The 21,483-nt window shown below is 40.1% G+C and overlaps 1 protein-coding gene across 6 annotated transcripts in view; it reads right to left on the reverse strand.

Annotated features, from left to right (window-relative positions):
• Positions 1-21,483, reverse strand: part of Arid1b (AT-rich interaction domain 1B) — a 389,935-nt gene that overhangs the window by 244,981 nt on the left and 123,471 nt on the right. For all 6 annotated transcript variants that reach the window (XM_047557068.1, XM_047557066.1, XM_047557067.1 and 3 more), the window contains exon 4: positions 6,799-6,909. In XM_047557068.1, coding sequence (XP_047413024.1) covers positions 6,799-6,909 — 111 coding nt within the window. The remainder of the gene's footprint in view (positions 1-6,798; positions 6,910-21,483) is intronic.

Consider the following 21,483-nt stretch of genomic DNA (forward strand, 5'->3'; position numbering starts at 1 on the left):
GAGAGGTTCTTCCTCAAACGAGGCCAGGAAGCCCAGGCAGCACTCTGCTGAGCCCGCCACCGGAGCAAGCCACCCCGTCCTTCAGGCCCTCTGATGCCCCACGCTGCTGCTGCCCAGAGGCAGGGGCCAGGCATGCACAGCGGGCTGCGGGGTGAAGCGGGGAGCTTCCTCCAGCCCAGGTGTCCACAGAGTGCTCCTCCGTGGCCTCGCCTCCTCGGTCATCCCGAGAGCCCCAAGCTGGGTCGAAGCCTGTCAGGCCTCCATTTGTTTAGGGGAAATGTGCATGCTGACTTCTCTGTTAGCTAGGTATATCTGCATTTATCATTCCTTAATGAGCCTCATTTATCAACTACTAGTCACCACTATCCTTCTATTATCAAAACTAATATCCTGCAAATCAGTTAGGTTTCAGTCTTTCTTAATCTCCAATTCGGTCTTGGGTCTATTTTTTTTAATAGTACTCCTTCATCAATTTTTAGCAACTAATTGATGGTCCTACAAAATGGCCCGAAATTCATTTCCCCCCATATTTAAAATGGAAGTCTTCAGAATATTACATGGAAAAGTTTGTAGGGGTTATGCTTAATTAATATGTTTTAAGATTTTTAACAATTTTTTTAAAGTTGATGTACTACCACTAACCAAATGTTTCCACTACCCTAAATTCAGAACTACCCCACTTTGGAGCTGGGAGTGTAGTTCATTGGTAGAGCACTTGCCTAGCATGCAGAAAGCCCTGGGTCTGATCCCATCACTGACAAAAATAATAAACATACCCAGTGATTTTACCAGGGCCGAAGATGTCAAATTGGTAACATTCTGCACATAAACATTTGAGTTATTTAAAAGCAAACTACTGTTCTTTTTAAATATTAATTTATTCAAGGTTTTCCTTATATTTTGTCCATTTTTTCCTGGAAGAATTCCAAACTGCTGAAGTTTCACTGAATTTTAATCTACAGAACAAATAAAATATAAGTGGCATACTGTTTTGAAACAGACACATGCCTTCCCACATTCAACCTTGTTCAAGCTCGTCTATCCTCTAATTTCAAAGTGACTACCACTATCTATGAAAATATCCTAGAAAATAAAATTACAGAATATCACATCTTAAAGAAACAATCCAGTTGAAAAGTAAACATTTATCAGAGGCACTTTTCCTAAGTAGGGTGCTTAAATACATGTGCTTCTCAACCTTGATTCAAAAATAATTGATGCTTCCACATAAAATACAATTAAAATTATATTCCACAACATGGGAAATCCTAAGAAACTGAGGTACTGTATGTTCCCTTTAAAATTTCCTCAAAACATCAAAAACAAGTCTGTTCCTTCAGTTGAAAACTTTGCAAATAATTAAGCGCATATGCAGACATTCCAGCAGATGCAGCAGCACTGGTCTGCGGACACCCCGCCCCATCCCCTGGAGGCTGCCATGTTGTAGGGCACTACCTCCTAGAGAGGCCTCGCTCTTGACGCCCAGGGAGCATGGCCAAGCAACTCACAGGCATCATTCGTGACTGATCTCTGGGAGAAGCCGGATAACAGTTGAGACTTCTCTTTCATTAGCTTTTAATTTTTTAAACATTTAGAATGATTTGAGAAGGATCAATCAATGGAAGACAGCTACACTATTAACCTTTTAATGACAGCTATTTAAATCAAGTTCAAGCTACAAATAAAAGTTTAAAAAGAGTTCATTCAGCAGCCATACATCTGGTAGATTTTAACTTCTGCAAAAACCTGCCAACTAACATAACAGGTTGACACAGTCTTAACTTATATTTCTAGGACTACATCAAGAACTTGCTAAAAAGCAAAACTCAGTTAAAAAGTTTTTTGCCCAGCTTTTCTCAATAGTGTCCAATCAAAGCAAACGTATTAACACATCTACATACTTTTAGTGTCTCTATTAATACACCATCAATATCCATACCTTCCCAAAGTGCATTACCTTTCGCCAGTAACATTATAAGGCAGAAACAAACAAAACCCCAACAGAAGTAGTCCTCTTTGATTACAGGCAGAATGCTGTATTCTGTGCTGCTAATACCTAACTCTCTAAAGAATATTCTTGGTAATAACTGTTTTCTAACCGTTTCTTTCAGGCTTCCAATGTTCTGTTCAACATCCTCTATTTCAAAGAACTACCAGCATTTACCACCTCCTTCCATTCACAAAGGGCAAAAAACACATGTTCTATCTGAAGACCAGAATTTCCTTTTAATTCAAACTTCACAAAAGTGCCATAAGCACTTATTCCCACACTTAGGGTTTTCTCTTAACTTAGGAAGATCACTCTTTCCATGTCAAACTCTTTATAGATACTCCTGTGTAGGGATGAAAGGACAGGACAGGGGCTTGAATGACCTGACGGACCTTCCAATACAGCCAGGCTTTGGAGTCACTGCACAAGTCCCAACAGAGCACAAAAGTCACGCCAAGAGTAACCTAGGTAAACAGAGTTAACAGCTGCCAGTGCCACCTCTGTGAAGGATAAAGCAAATTAGTTATTTCTAAACTGAGGCATATTAACAACTCTTCCATCCCTGAAGCATTGTTTTGCTGAATATGGGAGAAAATAAAACCTTCATTTTTTTACTTCCTTTTAAACATGTTTATAAATGTTTTATTAAGAACATATCTACCTGTGCTATAATTATTGAAAGTATAATTGTCAAATATTTTTTACAAATAAAAAATATATCACTAATAAAAGATTGGCTTATCCTTTTTTTACTTAATTATCCAAAGTGTCTGCCTCTTTTCTTCAAACTTAAGGTTATCAAGATAAAACTTAAGGGCCATTTGATAAAACCAAAATGGTTTTTAGAATGGTACCCTCTTGCAGTGCTGCTACCACACCCATATTTTAGTTTCATGAGGACAGAGGCTTTCCTGGCTGGTGTCAATTTAATACCACGAAAAAGACTCCTAAGCTATTAAAAGATAATTCTGAAACTAGGGGAAAAATTTATTTCAAAATAAGTTTTTATATAAATTAAGATAACATTTACTGAATACAACGTAATTAATACCAAGAAAAGATCCCAGTTTAAACCAAGAAGTCAATATAGTTATAAAAGTAACTAATAAAAAGATGACTAATAAATGTCACAAGAGATGAAGACTTAACAAAACGAAGTGTACTAAGTCATATTTGGAAGTTATGTAGATGATAGACTGAAATACACTCAATGTGTATAAAATAAAGGAGTAAAAAAAGTTATAGCATCTTTTAGAACTTCCACTGTGTATTTTGCTTAAATTCTGGCTTCATTTCCCATCAAATTAGAGGGAGAGAAAAACCACGAAATGTGCTCAAATTTAAGTGATAATACCCCAATGGAAGAGAGCTCTTCAAGCTTAATTTTCATGTTATGTCCTATGTACTAAGATTCATCAGTGATGGAAATTCCCAGAAATACAGACAAACCGTCTCAGCAGGGGAAGGCTGTACGGTGAGAAGGCACTGAAGTGAGTGGGCAATTCAAGAGAGATTCGTTCTGAGCTTAGGTCTGAGTCTGTTAAGCAAAAAGTAAACCCTACTGGTCATAGTCCAAGACAAGAAAGTACATATTAATTTATCAGTTCTTTGCTTTCTGTAGATGATATGAGGATCCAACTAAGTTAGCTGGAAAACACACCACATTAGCTACCAAAGATCAACCAGAACTTAAGGACAGACAAAACACACAACTTCAAGCATGGTAAGAAGAAAACTTACCGAGAGATCAAATTATGGATCTATTATAAGGATATTGAGAATATCTTGATTTCTTATGGGAAGTTGATAACCATGTAACAAATATGCTAGAGAAACAAATATGGGCTGGGGTTGTAGCTCAGTGGTACAGCGCTTGCCTAGCATATGTGAGGCACTGGGTTCAATTCTCAGCACTGCATATAAATAATAAAAATAAAGGTCCATCAACAACTAAAAAATAAACATTAAAATATAACACGGAGAAATGTTACAAAATCTATTTCAATGTAAGCAAAAAAAAGTTAATAACTATTTGAGAACCATATTTGTTACAGTCACATATATAATGGACTCACTTAAAATTATACATTAGAATCACTATACTTTTTAAAAGGTTAAGGCTTCTGGGGCTGGGGCTGTAGCTCAGTGGCACTGCGCTTGCCTAGCATGCTTGAGGCACTGGGTTCAATCCTTAGCACCACATAAGAAATAAATAAATAAAATAAAGGTGTGATGTCCATCTATAACTAGAAAAAAAAATTTTTTTAAAGGTTAAGACTTCTAACTTACTTAATTCCAGGTTACAAAACTACAGCTACAAATATCATGTGTTATGTTCAAGCAAAATGACAAAATATATGTGACTGGCACTTGAAAAGGAAATACAGCTTTAAGAGTAACTCTACTCGGGATCCAATGGCCAATCCAGCCAAGATTACAAGAGCTTCTAATTCCTATGAAACCAATGGAGCCAAGCTAGAGGAATGAAGTATTTAATAAAAGTAACACTGTGAAAATTCAGCATATTAGAGCCATAACTGAACACCAACAAATGGCTCCCTGAAGCCATAATTATCTCAATTATGTACGATTTATGAATGAAGCATCCATGTAAACAAAAATAGATATGTAAACCCCATATAGAAATTTCTTGCACACATAAACCCCTAAGTGAAGAAAAATGGTGCACTAAAGCTCATCTAAATAAAGCCAATGTTAATCCCAGCAGACCAGGCTTTAAAGTACACTGGCTAATCTATAGCTTGTTCTTTATGCAGTAACTGGCACTTCCATGTACTAGCCATAAATCCTGGGTACCTTGCTCTCTGAAAAAGATCACGGAAATGTAACTTAAAGAGCTTTTGAGTCTGTCAGCCTCCTGTTTAATCCGTGAGTTAGAAAATAGAAGAAAAAGAGAAAGAAAGAACAACACCCTAATTGATAGTTCTTATTCTAAGGGCTTCCTAACAAAGTCTGCACCATATATCCCCCTGACACTCTTTGGAGGCAGACAGGCAGGTAATCACTGTGAAGACAGTCATCATACACATGCAGAGAACAAAGAGAAATTCAGAAAAAAATTCAACTCTTGATGAATATATTATTTTACTTCCCCAAATACCTTCATCTTCTTTTCAAATAATCAATTTATAAAGCACTGTCCCCAAGACAACCCCTTAAGTGAGTTTTGTTGGAGCAGAGGACCTCATTCCAACCCCAGCTATGCTGCAGTTAGTAGATATCACCCATCATTACAAACAGAGCCATGACAAGAACTGTATGTACACTGGGGAGAGACACTGAAGTTTTCAAATGGAAATAAACATCAGTACATGCTGCAAACCATGCTAAAGGCAATGTAGAAAATGGCTACCAACTTATGACAAATTTTCCAATCTGTGTCACAGTACCAATCAGCAGCCAATGACAACCCTACAAAGTTAGGTGCCAAGACACTAAAAAACAAGTGAGGGGTAAAGTGGAATTCATTGTCCACCTGCTTCCCATGAGTCAATTTAAATTTCATAAAACCACAAGCCAATTTCCAAATACTCAGCAAATGCTGAATTTATGAACAGTGCGCCTGTGTGCCGCACACACTCGAGCTCACCAACCTATCATTATCTGCTTTGAAAAGCCTCTAGTGTAAAACAGATCCCATTGCTTCTTTCATTTCTTGAAAAAACAAGTAACTAGACAATAAATATTACAACTTTCCAAAAATGACCATAATAAGATTTTATTCCCTCCCACCAAAAAAATAAAACCTAAAAGAATTATGGTTTCAGAAACAGGTCTAGTGGATGCCAAGACGGTATACCTCTCGTAGCCCTCACTTACCTTCTTCTAAGGCTACATGGGTAACTTAAAATGGGTGTGGCACGCATGCTGTACGCCACATTTAACACGTCTTACAAGTGCTTGTTCTCAAATATTTAGAGAGAATACAATGAATTTTACTTAGTGCAAAGACAGTTGAAATTCAAAATTAAAATAATAGCTATCCTCAACTCCTATCTTAAAACAAACCTTAGTAGAAATTAAGTAGTAACAATGATTCTTCAAGTCAAATATTTTAAATTTAAATATTTAATTTAAATTTTAAATATTTAATATTTAATAAATGCAAAATTTTTTATTTGTGCAGACTGTCACTTTGGTTAATAAAGAAAATTTCATTTAAATTAGGTTCTCTATTTTAAATAAAGCAAATAAAGTACAGATGAACTATTTGTGGGCATCGCCATGACACCTTGTACTCTAATACCCTTACTAACATGCAACTCAATCCATACACCAGTTGCTGATGAAAATGCTTTACAAGCTGATTTGTCAAATACTTAACTAGATTACTTTCTTTTGCGTGACTTGCCATTATACAAATGTAAAGTCCCAGGAACAATTCCAATTACTATCAGATATTTATTTTATCATTTATATACTTTGCACAGTGGGAATTTAAGTTTCCAACCTTATTATAGGCCCCATTCTGTATCCCTACCAAAAAGCAACAAAGAAAATTCAACTGAACCACACGATACCTGCCTGCACACAAAACAAACCAGCCAAATAAAGTCTCCCAACAGATGTTCATTCTGCAAGAGATTCCTACAAGTGGAATAAACTCATCCAGAACTATAATGCTCCTCAGATTTAAGTTCTAAAAAAAACTCATGCATCACAAAATATATCTGAAACCTGGAAATTTCTGTCCCATGTTATAATATGAAGTAGAACAAACAAAATAATATCTCTTTTGAAAAACCTTTAACTCATTACATTTCCAAATCAGCAAATTAATGTCTTACTGGTAAACTTGATGGTCTTTCTTGTTGTATTAAATTCAAGTCTTCATGATTGGGCTTTCCTGGGGCCAGAGGAGGTTGAGATCTAGTTCCATAGCCTTCCTGAGACATGTCCTAAACAAACACAAATACAAAGTACTTCATGAATATTTCAATGAGTTTTAAGTTTCTTCAGTAACCAAAATGAAGCAAAAATGTTCACACAGTATCAAGTAATATTACATTTTAGCTAATATGTAAATACATTGAGACCTATAATTTCTTTAACACTTTATTCAAAGCAAAAACAAACACAGTGAATCAATAGCTGAAAATTTTCATATATAAAATTAACAGCTACATTAATCATGAAACCATACAAACTGAGTATTGCATCTAAGTTCTATAGGAGGGTGACCTGTCGGTAAAAGAAGAGGAAGGAGGTCAGCTGCAGTTGAACTCTTAAATCAGAGCAGACCAAGAGTACAATGTGTTGCTTAATTTAGAGTTGAGTTGTATTGTTTAATTCTGATTTTGGTCAAACTGCCTTTAATATTACCTCAGAAAATTAATTAATTATGAAATTTTTATTATCAACTGACAATGGGCCCTTTCAATTACCCACAAAAGACCATCGATTTCTTCTTTTTTTTTCTTTGTACTGCGGATTGAACCCAGGGGCATTTAACCACTGAGTCATATCCCCAGTCCTTTTTTATATTTTATTTAAAGAAAGGGTCTTGCTGAGTTGCTTAGGGCCTCACCAAGTTGCTGAGGTTGGCATTGAACTCACAATCTTCCTGCCTCAGCCTCCCGAGTCCCTGAGATTACATGCATGTGCCAGCACACCTGGCAGTATTAATTATTTTTTAATTTCAGGGTATCCTGAGGTTTCTCCAAAACCAGTAACGGAAAACCACATTTCATGGGACATGGTCTTCACAGAACAACAAAACAACGGTGGGGAACAAAACACACTCAAAAAACCTGCAGAGGGACCAGAAACTTATCATTCACATGGGCTTTCTGGCATCCTGTAGAGTGTTCTTGCAGGATGCAGAGTCTCAGCACTGTGATGAGGAGCAGCATGTTATCCAACACCACACCGCCCTTCCTGTACCCAGCTCCCTAGCTCCTTCATGATGTCCACTCAGCTACTAAAAATTCTGCTTATCATCTGCACCTGAAGTGGAACTGAAGGTCAGAATGCTAGGGATGTATTACGCATGTCTCAGCTGGCACTAGGTCGAAAAACCAGTTTCTAATTGGAACCCCTCCCCCCAAAAATGAAAGAGAAATGCAGCCTTAAAATAAAATTCTCTCCCCTTCCCTGTCAGTCCAAATAGGTGTTGGCACTAAAGAAACACCATATACAAGTTCTACTTCTCCTATTAAATTCCTAAACATTACTTGGAAAATTAATGTTTATTAGTGAAACCCTATTAAAAAGCTTCTGCTGCCCCTCCCTTCTCTCAGTGTATATACTTCAACTGAATGATTTCTTATGCCAAGAAACTGCATCAGAGCTAGTACTACAAAGTACACAAGCTTCACAAACTAGACTAAAACCTGGTCAACACTGATGAGTGTAGGCATAAACCACCTTTAAAAAGCTCTGAAATAAAGAAGCATGCCCACGATTCAGCATTTTTTTCTCCACATGCAACCCTTATTCCTTTATAAAGAAACGTCTATCAAAACAAGAGAATCAGATATTTAACTAACAGACATGTAAAATACCCAGACAAGACTGTCCTTTCCTATGAGAATTCGATCGCAGTTTTATTTGGTAACCACAATCCCAGGAGGTGGGAGTAATCACATGCAAGCCAAGGACACTTGAACAGGCAGCTCTTCCATCTGGTTGCCAGCAGAGGGTAACAATTAGGCTTGTGGGGGACAAAAGCAAGGGCTGAGGGATTATTACCACCCTCACTGCCCTCCCCCACAAACCACGTTTCTTGCAGATCCTAGGTTTTCACTTGTCACAGAGACTTCCCGCTGGGTGCCCTATGGTTGCCTGAGATTAACAGCCAGGATTTCAAATCAAGTGGGGCACAAGGCCTCCATTCAGGGCCCTTCACCCTGTTACAGAAACAGCACAAAGGTGCAGGACAGCCTTACAATGGGCAAAGAAATGAGCAGGCCCTGTGCCTCTGTACGCACACGTGCACGAACAGTTCACAGGCAATGCCCAGGCACGTTTTTAGCAAACTCCAGTTAGGAAACAGTGGCGGACTCACATGCTCTACGCTTATTAGCCTTTTACATTGCTTTGTATTTTCTCTTCATAGCTAAATGAACTGCTTTTTAAAGGAGTTGAGAAAGACATTACAACTGTAGTGGATACACATTTCAATTTAAGTCATCCCCTCTAAAACAAGCAACACTGAACTAACAGTCAGAAAGCTATTAGAAAAATGTACTCTAATTTCACGTTTCATTTTTAAGACTTTAAAAAAGTTCAAAAGCAGGGCTGGGGTTGTGGCTCAGTGGTAGAGTGCTTGCCTAGCGCACCACATAACAAATAAACATAAAATAAAGTTTAAAAAAAAAGTTCAAAATCTCAAATTCTATTCCTAACCACAAGAAACTTTCTATTGTTAAATACAGTTAGATAATAAAACCAAATGAAATTTAGTGCGGATCACTAAAAAGGAAATTTGCTCTGCCTCAGTTCATGTTCTAGCATGAGGACTGATTTCACAGAGAGCACAAGGAAAAGGCTGAGTTCCGGTGTCTGACCACCACCACCCATACGTAACGTACAGAGGGACTCTGAGGTCAATGTCTGGCTGCTTTAACAAAGACATAAAAGTTTTATCCCATAATAGACTTGAGTTTTTTCACAAGCTAACTTACTTTCTTGCTTTATTTATTTATTTTTGGCATGTACTTATTTTAATCTCAAGAATTGTAATTAACTAAATAAGTCAATTAGAAAGAAGAGGGCAATGTCAGTATCAAAAAGTACAGAATGTGTTTAGCACTGCAGTTTATAAACAAGAAATAAATAAGCAAGCATAGCTTTAAATTTTAAAACATCATTCTCATCTTTGGCTGTTTTTTAAGTTTAAAAAAGTACACACCAGTGTGTAAACTACTATACACATATAACTAATCACCACATGTATCTGACATACATATTAGAGTTATGACTCTTTTAAAAGAATACTGTACTGTAAGCGATGGGAACGTGTTTACCTTTTCAGAATTCTTCATCAGTGTTACTTTTCTACATCCCACATATAAATTTAACAAGTGACGGGCTCTGGTTTTAACCTTCCTTATGTTGTGAGTCAGACATAAAATGGGAAACCACTGTACAAACAATAAAAGTGTAAAAAGGGTACAGGCTGGGGGGTGTACATATTTACTTCAGAAACTTTCACTTACAATGTGAATTAAATACTAATGGCAACATGAGACTCTAAAGAAAATGGAGAAAAACTAAAACATCAAGGGTACTTTTAAGAAAATTTAAAAGGGAAAGCATTTCCATGGCATGAGTTCAAAAGCTAGAGATCAACAATGAAAAGAAAGATGGCCTCATTCCAGGACACCCTTCCTCTACAAAGGGTGCTATACTATGCTAATGGCTTTTCATTTATCTTTCCATAATTTTTCAGTATGTTATCAAGAACAAATGTTAATTTAAATTCTTTCACAACTGGAGAATATTTTCTATACATAACATAATTTGCAGTCCCTTACCTATGTTTTGTAGAGATCATCCTACATCTGCAACTCAATATCCACTTCTTTCTTTCCTTATGGCTATGCAGTTCTGTATTACCTTAACCAGTCACCTACGTATGTGCATTTATGTTGTTTCCAGTCTTCCCTACTTCACACAGTATTACAGCAAGCATCCTTGTGCATAATTTTCATGCAAAACTTTTCTGTAGTATAAATTTCTGTAGTATAAATCTCAGGTGCAATATCTGTTAGTGGGCTCGTACATTAAAAATTTTGATAGATACTGGAAATGTGCTCTTAAAAAAGAAAAGTGTCAATTTATACTCATGGCATCATTTTGGAATAGAACAAAACTCACTCAAGTTGTTTATATGTTAGCATCACAATATATCTAACTACATTATAAAAAGTAGCAAAGTCAAAGCAGGGTACCCCCCCCCACCTCCCAGAAAAAAAGAATTTAAGAGTTTATGGAAAATAAACCAAAGGAAGAAGAAAACGCAGCCAAGAAGAAGGAACACCTCAGTCATGAACAAATGGCAATGGTACCCAACAAGAGGTAGATGAGGTGCCTCCAGAAGCTAACAAGTCTGCTTGCCTTAGTAGTCCCACAGAGAGCTTCCGGTGCAACAAGAGGCAACAGGGATCCGCCCTGGCTTCTGGATCTGGTGGATTAATGATTCTCAAAATATTTAAGAAAAGCTCTTTTTCAAAATCTATAAGCTTAAAGAACTTTATATGTGTTAAAAGACCCAATGCCAATATCGTGGATAAATGATTTTAAAATAAAAATTCCCTTTCTTGAGTTTAAAGGCAAGGCCACTCTCTGCCGCTCCTTATCTTCAAACAGCTTTTAAAACCCATCGCTAAAGGGAAGCAAGGTGAAGGGCCCGACAAGCCTCTTCTGCTGGCTCCTGTCTCGCTGCCTGCCCCCTAAAAGCTGGTGTTCTCACATTCCTCCCCCAGCGACTCCACACTGACCCTCATCTGATGATTCTGCATCTCTGCCATCAGTGTCCTATCTCTTACTGCAAAATGAACATCCGGACCTGCAGGGAGAGCCTTGGCACTCTTCACGTCCAGACACAGCTCTCTTAACCACCTCCACAAACTGGCTCCTGTTTCAGGTCCTGCTCCTCAAATGGAACTTCCCAGAGCTACCACACACATGGGGTACCTCTTCCAGGAACTACAGGTCTACCGCATCCCAAACTGCATGGCCCTCCAATCCACCCCTTCCTCCTGCCCAACAGACATCCCCTACCTTTGACTGCTCTGCACTCCAGCTGAGTGATGTGGGCATCCTCGAAGCAAAAGCTCTGAAAATGCCCCCTGGGTACCTACAGCATCGAGGCCAGTGTCCACGGTGGCCCAAAAGTTGCACTCCAGACTCACCTCACCCCTCCCCACTGCTGCAAGTGCTTGGTGTCACCCACCTCCCCATGTGGTCCTCTGCAGGACCCTGCAGCTGACCCTCCTGCCTCTCTGCTGCTGCTCCTGAGTGGACACCTGCCTTCTCCCAAATCTTCAGAGCCCCCGCTGTCCTCAAGACTCCCTTGGATAGGAGCTCCACGACCCTCCAAGACAACTATGACCAACTTCGGTCCCCTACGGAACTGGCACTGCTGCATCTCAGCTCTCCCAGAATGAACCTGCCATTTCTCTAGGACAGAGCTGCTGTCCTCTTGGATTCCCAGTGCCCAGCACTGACTGAGCCCCAATAAAGAGCAGGTGAATGACTGGCTAAATGGCTGCTAAAAGCTCACACTTAGAGATATCACAATACCAAAATAAATGCACAAACTCACAAAACAACACAACTTGGGCTCACAGTCAAGGATATTTGTCATGCTAACTGCAATACTGCCTGGCAGCAATGTGCTACAAAACACATTTTGCTGTTTATTATGGTGATCTTAAGGCAAAAGGAGGACTTCAAAATAATGCAGTAAAACATAATGGAAATTAAGAGGAAGGCGAAAGACTGCAGAGAACAGCAATGGTGCCACTGAAAAAAGGGCACTCTAGACACTCTGTGCCCAATGAGCACATCAGCAACACAGCAGCTGGGGGTGGGGGAGACAATGAGCTTGACAAGGCCTGTAGATCAAATCACTAATTTACAAGAAATAAAAAGGACAAAGGAACATGTAAAACCCAAGTGCATCATCAGTATATCCCAACCCGTGGGGATCTCTACTAGAGAAATGACTGATCCCTCAACACATAGATGCCGGTAAAACTAAGAGGAGGACAGAAGGTGGGAGGAGATCCTAGAAATGAGGAGGGCTGAATTTATTAGCTGAAGACCGGACTTTATTTGGATCCTGATTCAACTACTCCACCATCTAAGTAAAACAAGCACTCCATTTATTAGACTGCTAGAAATCTGAACTATCGGATGATCGATAGGAATAAATTCTACTTTAAATGTGATGACTGTACTGTGTTTCTTTCAGAAGCCTTTTATCTTTGAGAAGGACACAGTAAAATACGTCCTGATTAAGTGACACGATGTTAGAACTCACTTCAAAATAATACTGAGGTGGAGGAACAGGGGACTACGTGGCACAGCAGTAACCCCTGTGCTGGGCATGCAGGAGGTCCAGAGTTCAACCCGCAGTGCAAAAGCAAAACCAAACCAAACCGGGAGGCAGGGGAGGAAGCAGGAGCGGCGGGTGTGGACCACCGGGAGCGAGCACAGGGATGGGTCCGCTGCTCATGTTGGAGAATTTCCACTAAATGAAAATGCAGTTAACAGTGTGAATGACTACTCTGAGAACCCAGGAGTGGGGCTGAGGGGAAGTTGGGCTTTCATCTGAAAAGCCACCATCACTCCTTAATTCTCTTCAACTCCTCCCTCACCGTGAAAACGTACTAATAAGCACTGATATTTTCATCTTCAATTTTTACCTGCCCCATTTTTATCTTTAGTGTCTGCTAAACTATTTAATCCTAAAGTTTAGCTGACTTAACTACAAAAATCCTTCCATCGTCTTAACTGAATTAACCTCATCAATTTTGTTCGTCCCCAAGATTGCCAGGTGAAACCTGCTCTTCTTGTTGGCCGGGAGATCCTTGCTCAGTCTCACCCGTCGATCTCTCCAGCCTTCCGAGACCAGACCTGGCACAGGGTCTCCAAAGGCCCGCTCTCCCACTTCAATGGATTCCAAGAGGACTTTTGCAGCCACAGAAGTCATGTGGCTTTGCATCAACAAACCCAAATTCAAGAATTTCAACTTCCCTCTTCACTAGCACTGTGTGACCCTGGACGGGGCAATCCTGCCGTGGTGCCAGTGGGCGAGGTGTCCCTGCAGGCTGGGTGTGCAGCAGCAGACCCCTCCACTCCGCGAGCTGTCTCTCAGGCACAGCACAGCTGAGTGGGCTTTGGTCGACTTAGAATGCTGTCAATCTCTCTCATTCTCCCAAATCCATACGGACATCCTCCCCTGCATCTTCCTTTCCCCGATTCTTTTAGCTCAGATGAATTTTAATTCACGTGAATAAACCTCAAGTGGTCTCTTACTGTCGCTAGTTCTATCGGCCAATTCAGAGTTTAAAGTCATATTCCTTCTACTACACTACATACGTGAGTCCAAAACCTGGACATTCTGACCGGTCCTTAGTTTTTATTAATTCAAAGGAATTTTTAAAGACTATTCTAAGAAAAGGGACAAGTCTGTACAAGCTACCTCATGACACTTCCTCCTGATGAGTTTCCTTGGTACTGACAGCAGGGTCTCACTACAACATGCCTGCCATCGCTGAGACCACGGCTGAGACGCAGGCCCCCCAGTGAAGCAGGCTGTGGCCACCTCCTCAGGCTGAAGCCAGCACAGGGGTCAGGGCCTGCGGGTCGGCACTCTGAGCTTGGGAGGAGCCTTCTGTTTTGTTTACCCTCTGTTTTCACAAGAACTTCTTCCAACTGCCAGTTGGCCCAGAATGAGAAGAGAAGCCACATGCTTTCCTAAAATGACATTTACTAAGATATCAAACAGAAACATGGAGACACTCAGAAGCTAATGACTAAAATAATTAAGACTTTTAATAATCAACTTATTTTTAAAAACTCACAAAGCTAAATGAGTTAATGTACTTTATGCAGAGAAAAATAGTAATTCCTAAAGTCTACACAGCATCTAAGAATCTCAGTTACATAACTTACTACAAAAGAATTCCTTTCCTCACCTACAAAACTGAGAAATAGGAGCCTGTCCCCTATGAGAGAGAAGCCTGTAAAGGACCTTGGAGCCTTAGCACTGTGCCCGGCATGATTAATGTCAGTTATTGTTATTGCTATTATTTAAAACACATTAACACAAAATGTTAATTCAACTACTAGGACTTTATGGTTACGATGCTGGTGGTGGTGACAAAGAGCGAGTGAATCGGCACCCAGCACTTACTGTTGACCAGGCACTTCTCCAAGTGTTTTACTCATTCAGCAAACTTGATCTTCTCATCAACTCCATGAAATAAATACAGCCGTTCCTCAGGATCTGTGCAGTACTGGTTACCACCCCACCCAGCAGGTTCGAAAACCCCAGATGGTCTAGTCCCCTTTATAAATGGTACAGTATCTGCAAAGAACCTACATTCAGCCTACCTTAAGCTTTAGATCATCTCTAGGTGACTTACAAGAGCTGATACAACGCCAGTATAAGTAAATATAGCTGTCATATTGAATCATTTAGGGAACAACACCCAGGAAGAAAGTCTGTATGTGTTTAGTAGAGACGCAATTTGCTTTCTGAGTATTTCTGATATGAGGATAGTTGAATCCAGAGATTCGGTGGGCCAACTGTAATATTTTACTAAGGAAGAAAGTGAGGCACAGAGGCTGAGGAACTTGTCCCAGAGGGAACCAATATTCTTTCCCCAGTCTGGTCATTTAAGGACATTCCCACTCCACACCCACCAGATGAGGACTAATTTCAGCACCCTATCCTGTAGCTGACAAACCCCCAATTTGAGACTGGGTCCAGGAATCTGAATTTGTTACAAAATCCATAAATGTTCTTGTAAATTTTGAGATTTGTTAATTAAATACAGTGTAGTATTTTCATTAAGTTATGATAATGCACAACATAAGGTCTGAGATAGTAAGCCATTACTTACCAACTGTAGTGTGGAATTCTGCTGTATCATTAACAAGAATTAAATTACCAACCCTCTGTGGCTATAAAATAGATACACCTGAGTCTGTCCACCCTTTTCCCATCCCACTTGGGCCAGGGATGGTCACCTAGTCTTATTGCCAATGAAAAGATTATCCTCAGTTCTGAAATGAATTAATTCTGGCACTGTTTTCTCATACCCTCTGAAAGCTGATTCTTTCTCCAACAATCTAAGCCCCTTCCTTCCTCCAGACCAAGAAATACGCCACACTAGTCACAAGAGCCCAGATCTGGAGCCCAGCAGGGTCTGCATCAAGTAGAAAGCAAGGTTAAACAGGCCTTTATTCAATGTGGGACTGCAGCTTGCACTGAGGGCCAGCATTCTTGACCTTGGATTCAAGGCCACTGAAAACTCCCCAGAAATTATAGCAAATATGTATATGTGTATTTTCCCGGGGGGGTGAATCCATAGTTTTCACCAGATTTCCAAAGACAAAAAAAAGAAAAGGTTCAAGGATAATGCCTGAGAGAATATCAACAATGAAACTCACTAGAACTAAGAACATCATAATTTCATTGAGATTTGTAAGATTAGATTAGATACAAATAACTGTATTCAACATTATAAACTTTTTCTAAATAAATGAAATAAAAATTACTGAAGAATTCTCAAACATACTAACAAATTTTCAAACATACTGTTGGTATCCAAATATACATGCAGTAAAAGGTTGCCTGAGTAGCTCCAGCTACAGAGCAAGACATGTACGTGGGCCACCTGTGTCCCTGTGCACACCCTTAATTAGAGCCGCAACGTGAGGGATGTGAGTGGCAGGGCAGCAACCTGCTCAAACAGGACTTACGAAACCCCATGCTGCACCAACAGGGAGACTCCGCTTTGCCAGTGAGAGAGAAGGGCCAGGAAGATCCCGTCCCACACTTGCTTCCAGCTCTCCCACAACTGTACAGGCAGCCACTTTTACAAGTTGTCTATTCCTCCCTGAAATGCCTGTGGAGCAAAAACTAAAAAAAGAGAAGAAAAAACGAAAAAGAAAGGTGCCTAAGGAAAGAAAGTAATAGAAAAAACAACAAAACACAAGAGCCAGTTCTCAGCTGCTGGTTTGCATTGTACCAATACTACTTCCAAAATGCAAGAAGCAGAAAGGAATTTATGGAATTTTTTTTTTACCATCAACATAACATATAACAATTTTTAACTTTTTACAAGATATTAAGACAGATTGTTTGATCTATGAAATTCTCCCCGCTGCCCGGACCCCAGTCATTTTCATTTTAGGAGTACAAGAAGAAAGAACACACTTGAAAGAACTTGACATCCAGTTAGTATAATCTCCACTGATCTTCTATAAAGTTAGATCATAAGCATCCTTCTCTCAAAATGGTCAAAGACCTGACTTTTTCAAGGATTCCTCACAATGTTTAAAAACAGACATATTCCAGTTAAGTGTTGCTATGATTACAGGAAAATATTTGCCTTTAAGGAGTGAAGTAAATTTTTATTTGGGTAAAAAAGACAAGACCCTAGAAATTTGAGGTATATCACGGATTACATCAAAGTATATTAAAGTAAAATTTATTTCTGTATCCATTTTCTGTTAAATACCTTAAATTTTCCAAAAACAGTGAGTTATATATTAATTCTGAAGTTCATCCCATATTGCTTTTCTTCAGGCAAAACAAACATGAGAGCCACTGTTCTGAAGAAAGGATAATACTCCAAATGGTGGCAACCATGGACAACAGTGGGGTCAGTGAGCCCCCTGCCACACGGGGGTATTAACGGGGTCCAAGAAAGAAAGGGCATGGCCTCTGCACGCCTCCATTGGGCAAAGCATTTACCAGACACTCCAAAGCACCAGGCAGTTTACACGGTAGGTCTCCAAGCATGGTCCCTGCATAAGCAGCTGGCAATACCAGCATCACCTTGGAACTTTCTAGGTGTGAGAATTAATCAGACCCAAACTACAGATTAGGAACTTTGGGGGTGGGGTCCAATAATCTATATCATAACAGGTGTTCCAGGTCCTTCTGGATTAGCAAATAGCAAGGCCCTTACCAAAGACCTCAAGGCCTGACTATTCTCCCATCTCTGGAGCAAACACATCTCTACTGTAATCAGTAATAAAGGAGACAGCAATCTCCCTACACTCAGACAGAGTTAGAATCAAACCTAAACTCACTACAAGTAATACCTTCTTTCAGTGTGAACTTCCAAAGTTACTAGTAATGAATGAGATCAAATGGTTGTATTAAACCCAAAACTGGTTTAGTATTGGGTACCTCAGAAGCTCTCAAACTTTGATATGCATCTACTTGTCTGCAAAATTAAATCATACTCCAAGATTTTCCCAAAGACAAGGGTTTGGGTAGAAGAGACCTTATTTGAGTAGACACCTCAGGTAATTCTGATGTAAGTACTCATCCCCCTTATTGATTTTTTATAAACAACAGCTGCACAATTATTCAGTGGTCTCTTTTTTTCCTACTTCTTGACTCAATCCTATGAACCCATCCCTCACTCCAAAGGTCCAGCACTTTGGGGAAAATCAGTGAACTGGCGCTTGTTTTGTTTTCTCCCTTCCGGAAAAAAAAACCGGTTACCAGAGAATTCCAAGAGGAACACTATGCTTCCAACATCTGCAGACAGTCTTCCTCTGGAATACAATATACACAAGCTGTTAAAATCAAAGCAATTGATGAGGAAGACTTTATATGTAATTATGTTTTATTGCATTTTTCATACTTTAACATTTCACAATGAGCATTTTAAAGACAAATGAAAGCATCTGAGTAGAAAAAGGGGGAAAAAAAGCCAGGAATAACAATAATCCCCTAATCTCCCAGTGTCAGAATATAAATATCAAGGGAGGAAAGAACTGTATGCAAAATATAAAGCCTCCACACGCACCCCATTCTCTTCTCAAGCCCACCCAGCGGCAGCTGTGAATAATGGTGCCCGCTGCCATGCAGGGTACTAACAGGGTCCATGGAGCAGGGCATCAGGGAGGAGAGCAACTGCCAGGCTATGGCCTGAGAGCACAGAGGGTGCAGTAAGAGTCACGCTGGGTCTGGGAAAGCAGGACTAAGAACCAGAGAAAGGCTCAAGTCCACGTCTGGTTCCATTCCCCTAAATCCCTCTCATTTGGAAGGAGCGGTGATGGAGATGGGGAGAGAAAGAGTAGGAGACAGGGGTGCGGGATCCCCTGCCCTTAGAGCTGTGCTACAAAACAGGGAAGGATGTGGAGCTTAGCTATCTTTCAACAAAATCCTGCTCTCTGCATCTGAAGGTTTTCTTTAACCTTTAATGAAATTCATATTAAACGATGTAACTCCCTTTATTTTCTCCATGGTGGACGATCATGACTCACTCACGGGCTCTCCCACATCTTTCTAGACAGGCCCTTGCCACTGAGCTAAGCAAATGCCCACAGTCAGTGTGGGAGATGCGCTCAAGACTCCCGAGTTTCGGGGCTGCCTGGGCTTCTAGGTGGCTCTGCTCAGAAGGAGCTTTCCTGCCACCACCTTTCTAAATAAATTAGGTATTGAAAATATTGTCATTACATGTAATTCCTCACTTCCTCATTGGATTCCCTTTGATTTTGATACTAGAGAGAAAAAAAAATTTTAAATATATGTTCAACATGACCAAGAATAGCACTATCAAATTATAATCCAATGCAAGTAGATGCCCAGTTACAGTACTAACACAGAAAGATAAACTTTGAAGCTTTTCCATTAAAAGAAAACTCCTTAATACTGGGAAAGATGTGTCCAGAGCTGAAAGTTTTCTCTGGTTTTCCTCATTGCTATAAGGTAAAGGCCCAGGCCCAGACAGGCACCTGCACCTAGTGAGGGAACCACTCTGACTCTATAGCAATTAAGGGGGAAAGTTCATGTGAAATGACATTCTAACTTTCACAAAACTTTTTCCTGAAATTTTCAGTAGGTTTGTTCAGACACTCAGGAATATCTCTCTCTCTCTCTCTCTCTCTCTCTCTCTCTCTCTCTCTCTCTCTCTCTCTCTCACACACACACACACACACACACACACACACACACACACAGGCCACCCTAGGAACTGAACCGCTCAGATGGCACAGTGAGCACTGAGTTTCCCGGCACTGCTCAACCCGGGAGGGAGACACCAGGACAGAGGAAAGCAGCCCTCCTCATCCCCTGATGGCCACCCACCGCCTCCCCTCCTCTGTGCTCCCACACAACTCCTGCAGCAGCTTTGGGGGCAGGGACGCCATGGCTGTCAACCTTCAGAAATTAGTCAGTCTAGGAGAGCCCCTTGCTCCCCTTCAAAGTAACTTAAAACTTTTCTCCTCAGCTACTCACAAATTCCATAAACTTAAATCCCTAGCAATGGTTAAAGCCTTAGACTATAGCCACAGACTTGGTCTGCACACAGGGTCAGCAAGAAGAAGGGAGGAGACCAAACCCAAATATCACCCAGGGTTTCACCTGGTGACTTCCTTTAAAACAAAGAAAAATGGGTATCAACCTAATTCCAACAGTTTTTAGTATCAAGCTACTCAAAGGACTCCTGTGTTAATACCTAAAAGTTGAGCACTTAACAAACTATAAATATCCTTATCTTTGCTCTGATAATAAAGCCTTGTAACAGACGCAAGTGCATACTAGTGACTAACACAGGTCTTCTGACTTCAATTTTCTCCAAAAGCTACAGAAGGAAAAAATGACTTGGAAATTAACTTTCTGTCATACAAGTAAAAAGAAACAAAGATCCAAATATGCAGTAAAACAACAAAGAAGTGTTTATAGCACACAAGAGATTAGGGCCTCTAAGCTTAATGTGCTTCTAAACTTCAGCTCCCTTAGTGACTGGAGCGGTGTTGCTACAAGTTTTAATTCAGAAACATTTCATGGCATTGTTAGTATATAAGAAAGTATTTTTTTCTCAGTTAAACTAGAAGAGTCAAACATATTATGTTGATTATGGTGCTATCTTATATTAAATTATCCTAAAATACTTCACTCAAGTTCCAATGCTATTTCCTTCTTTACAAAAAAAAGAAAAAAAATGCTCATTTGCCAAATACTTTCAGTTCACTGCATCTCCACTGGAAAGACACTGACCGTGATGATAACTAAAAAAGTGATACTTTAGAAAATATAAACACCCGTCTCCTCCCTCATAGCTAAGCAGATCTAGCTCGGTTTGACTATGATCTGCTGTGAGAAGTGAACTGCTAAGCACGTGCTATTTTTTTGTTTTGTTTTAAAAAAAATCAACAATAATCTTTTATATCCTTGATATTACTGGGGAAAGAAGAAAGTCGCCAGTTCCCAGCATCATTAATGTGTGCCTGCTAAGCGGCCACTAACTGGTCTTCCAGTCCAGAAGTCAGCGTCCTTCAGGGAGGGGCTTCCTCTGCTCTTCACTAACCCAGAACTGGTCCCACTCCAAGATCAGCACTTCTCTCACCAGCAAATTCGCTCCTTCCTCAAGACCTTTCAGACACACTTCTACCAATACCACGTCCCTGTGCCCATCCCTCTGGAGCCACGGATGGAAAACACACCTCACCCACTGGACTATGGACTCCCATTTCCTGGGAGCTCCTCAGGTCAGGGGCAAGGTCTCACCCATCACCACACCCTGGCTCACGAGGTTCCCAAGCACAAAATATTCATGGAATGGCTTGTGTGTTGCTTTTATTAATGGTTACATCTTCTGTGTTTTTCCCAACTGACCTGAGGTTTAAAAAATTATAAAAAAGAAATGACAAAGTTACACTCTCGGACCCTTGAGAATCTCAGACAGTCTGGCACAATGGCACATGCCTGTGATGTCAGTGCCTGGGAAGCCCGAGGCAAGAAGATCGCAAGTTCCATGCCAGCCTGG

The sequence above is a fragment of the Sciurus carolinensis genome, chromosome 7 (assembly GCF_902686445.1).
Source record: "Sciurus carolinensis chromosome 7, mSciCar1.2, whole genome shotgun sequence".
Lineage (NCBI taxonomy): Eukaryota > Metazoa > Chordata > Mammalia > Rodentia > Sciuridae > Sciurus > Sciurus carolinensis.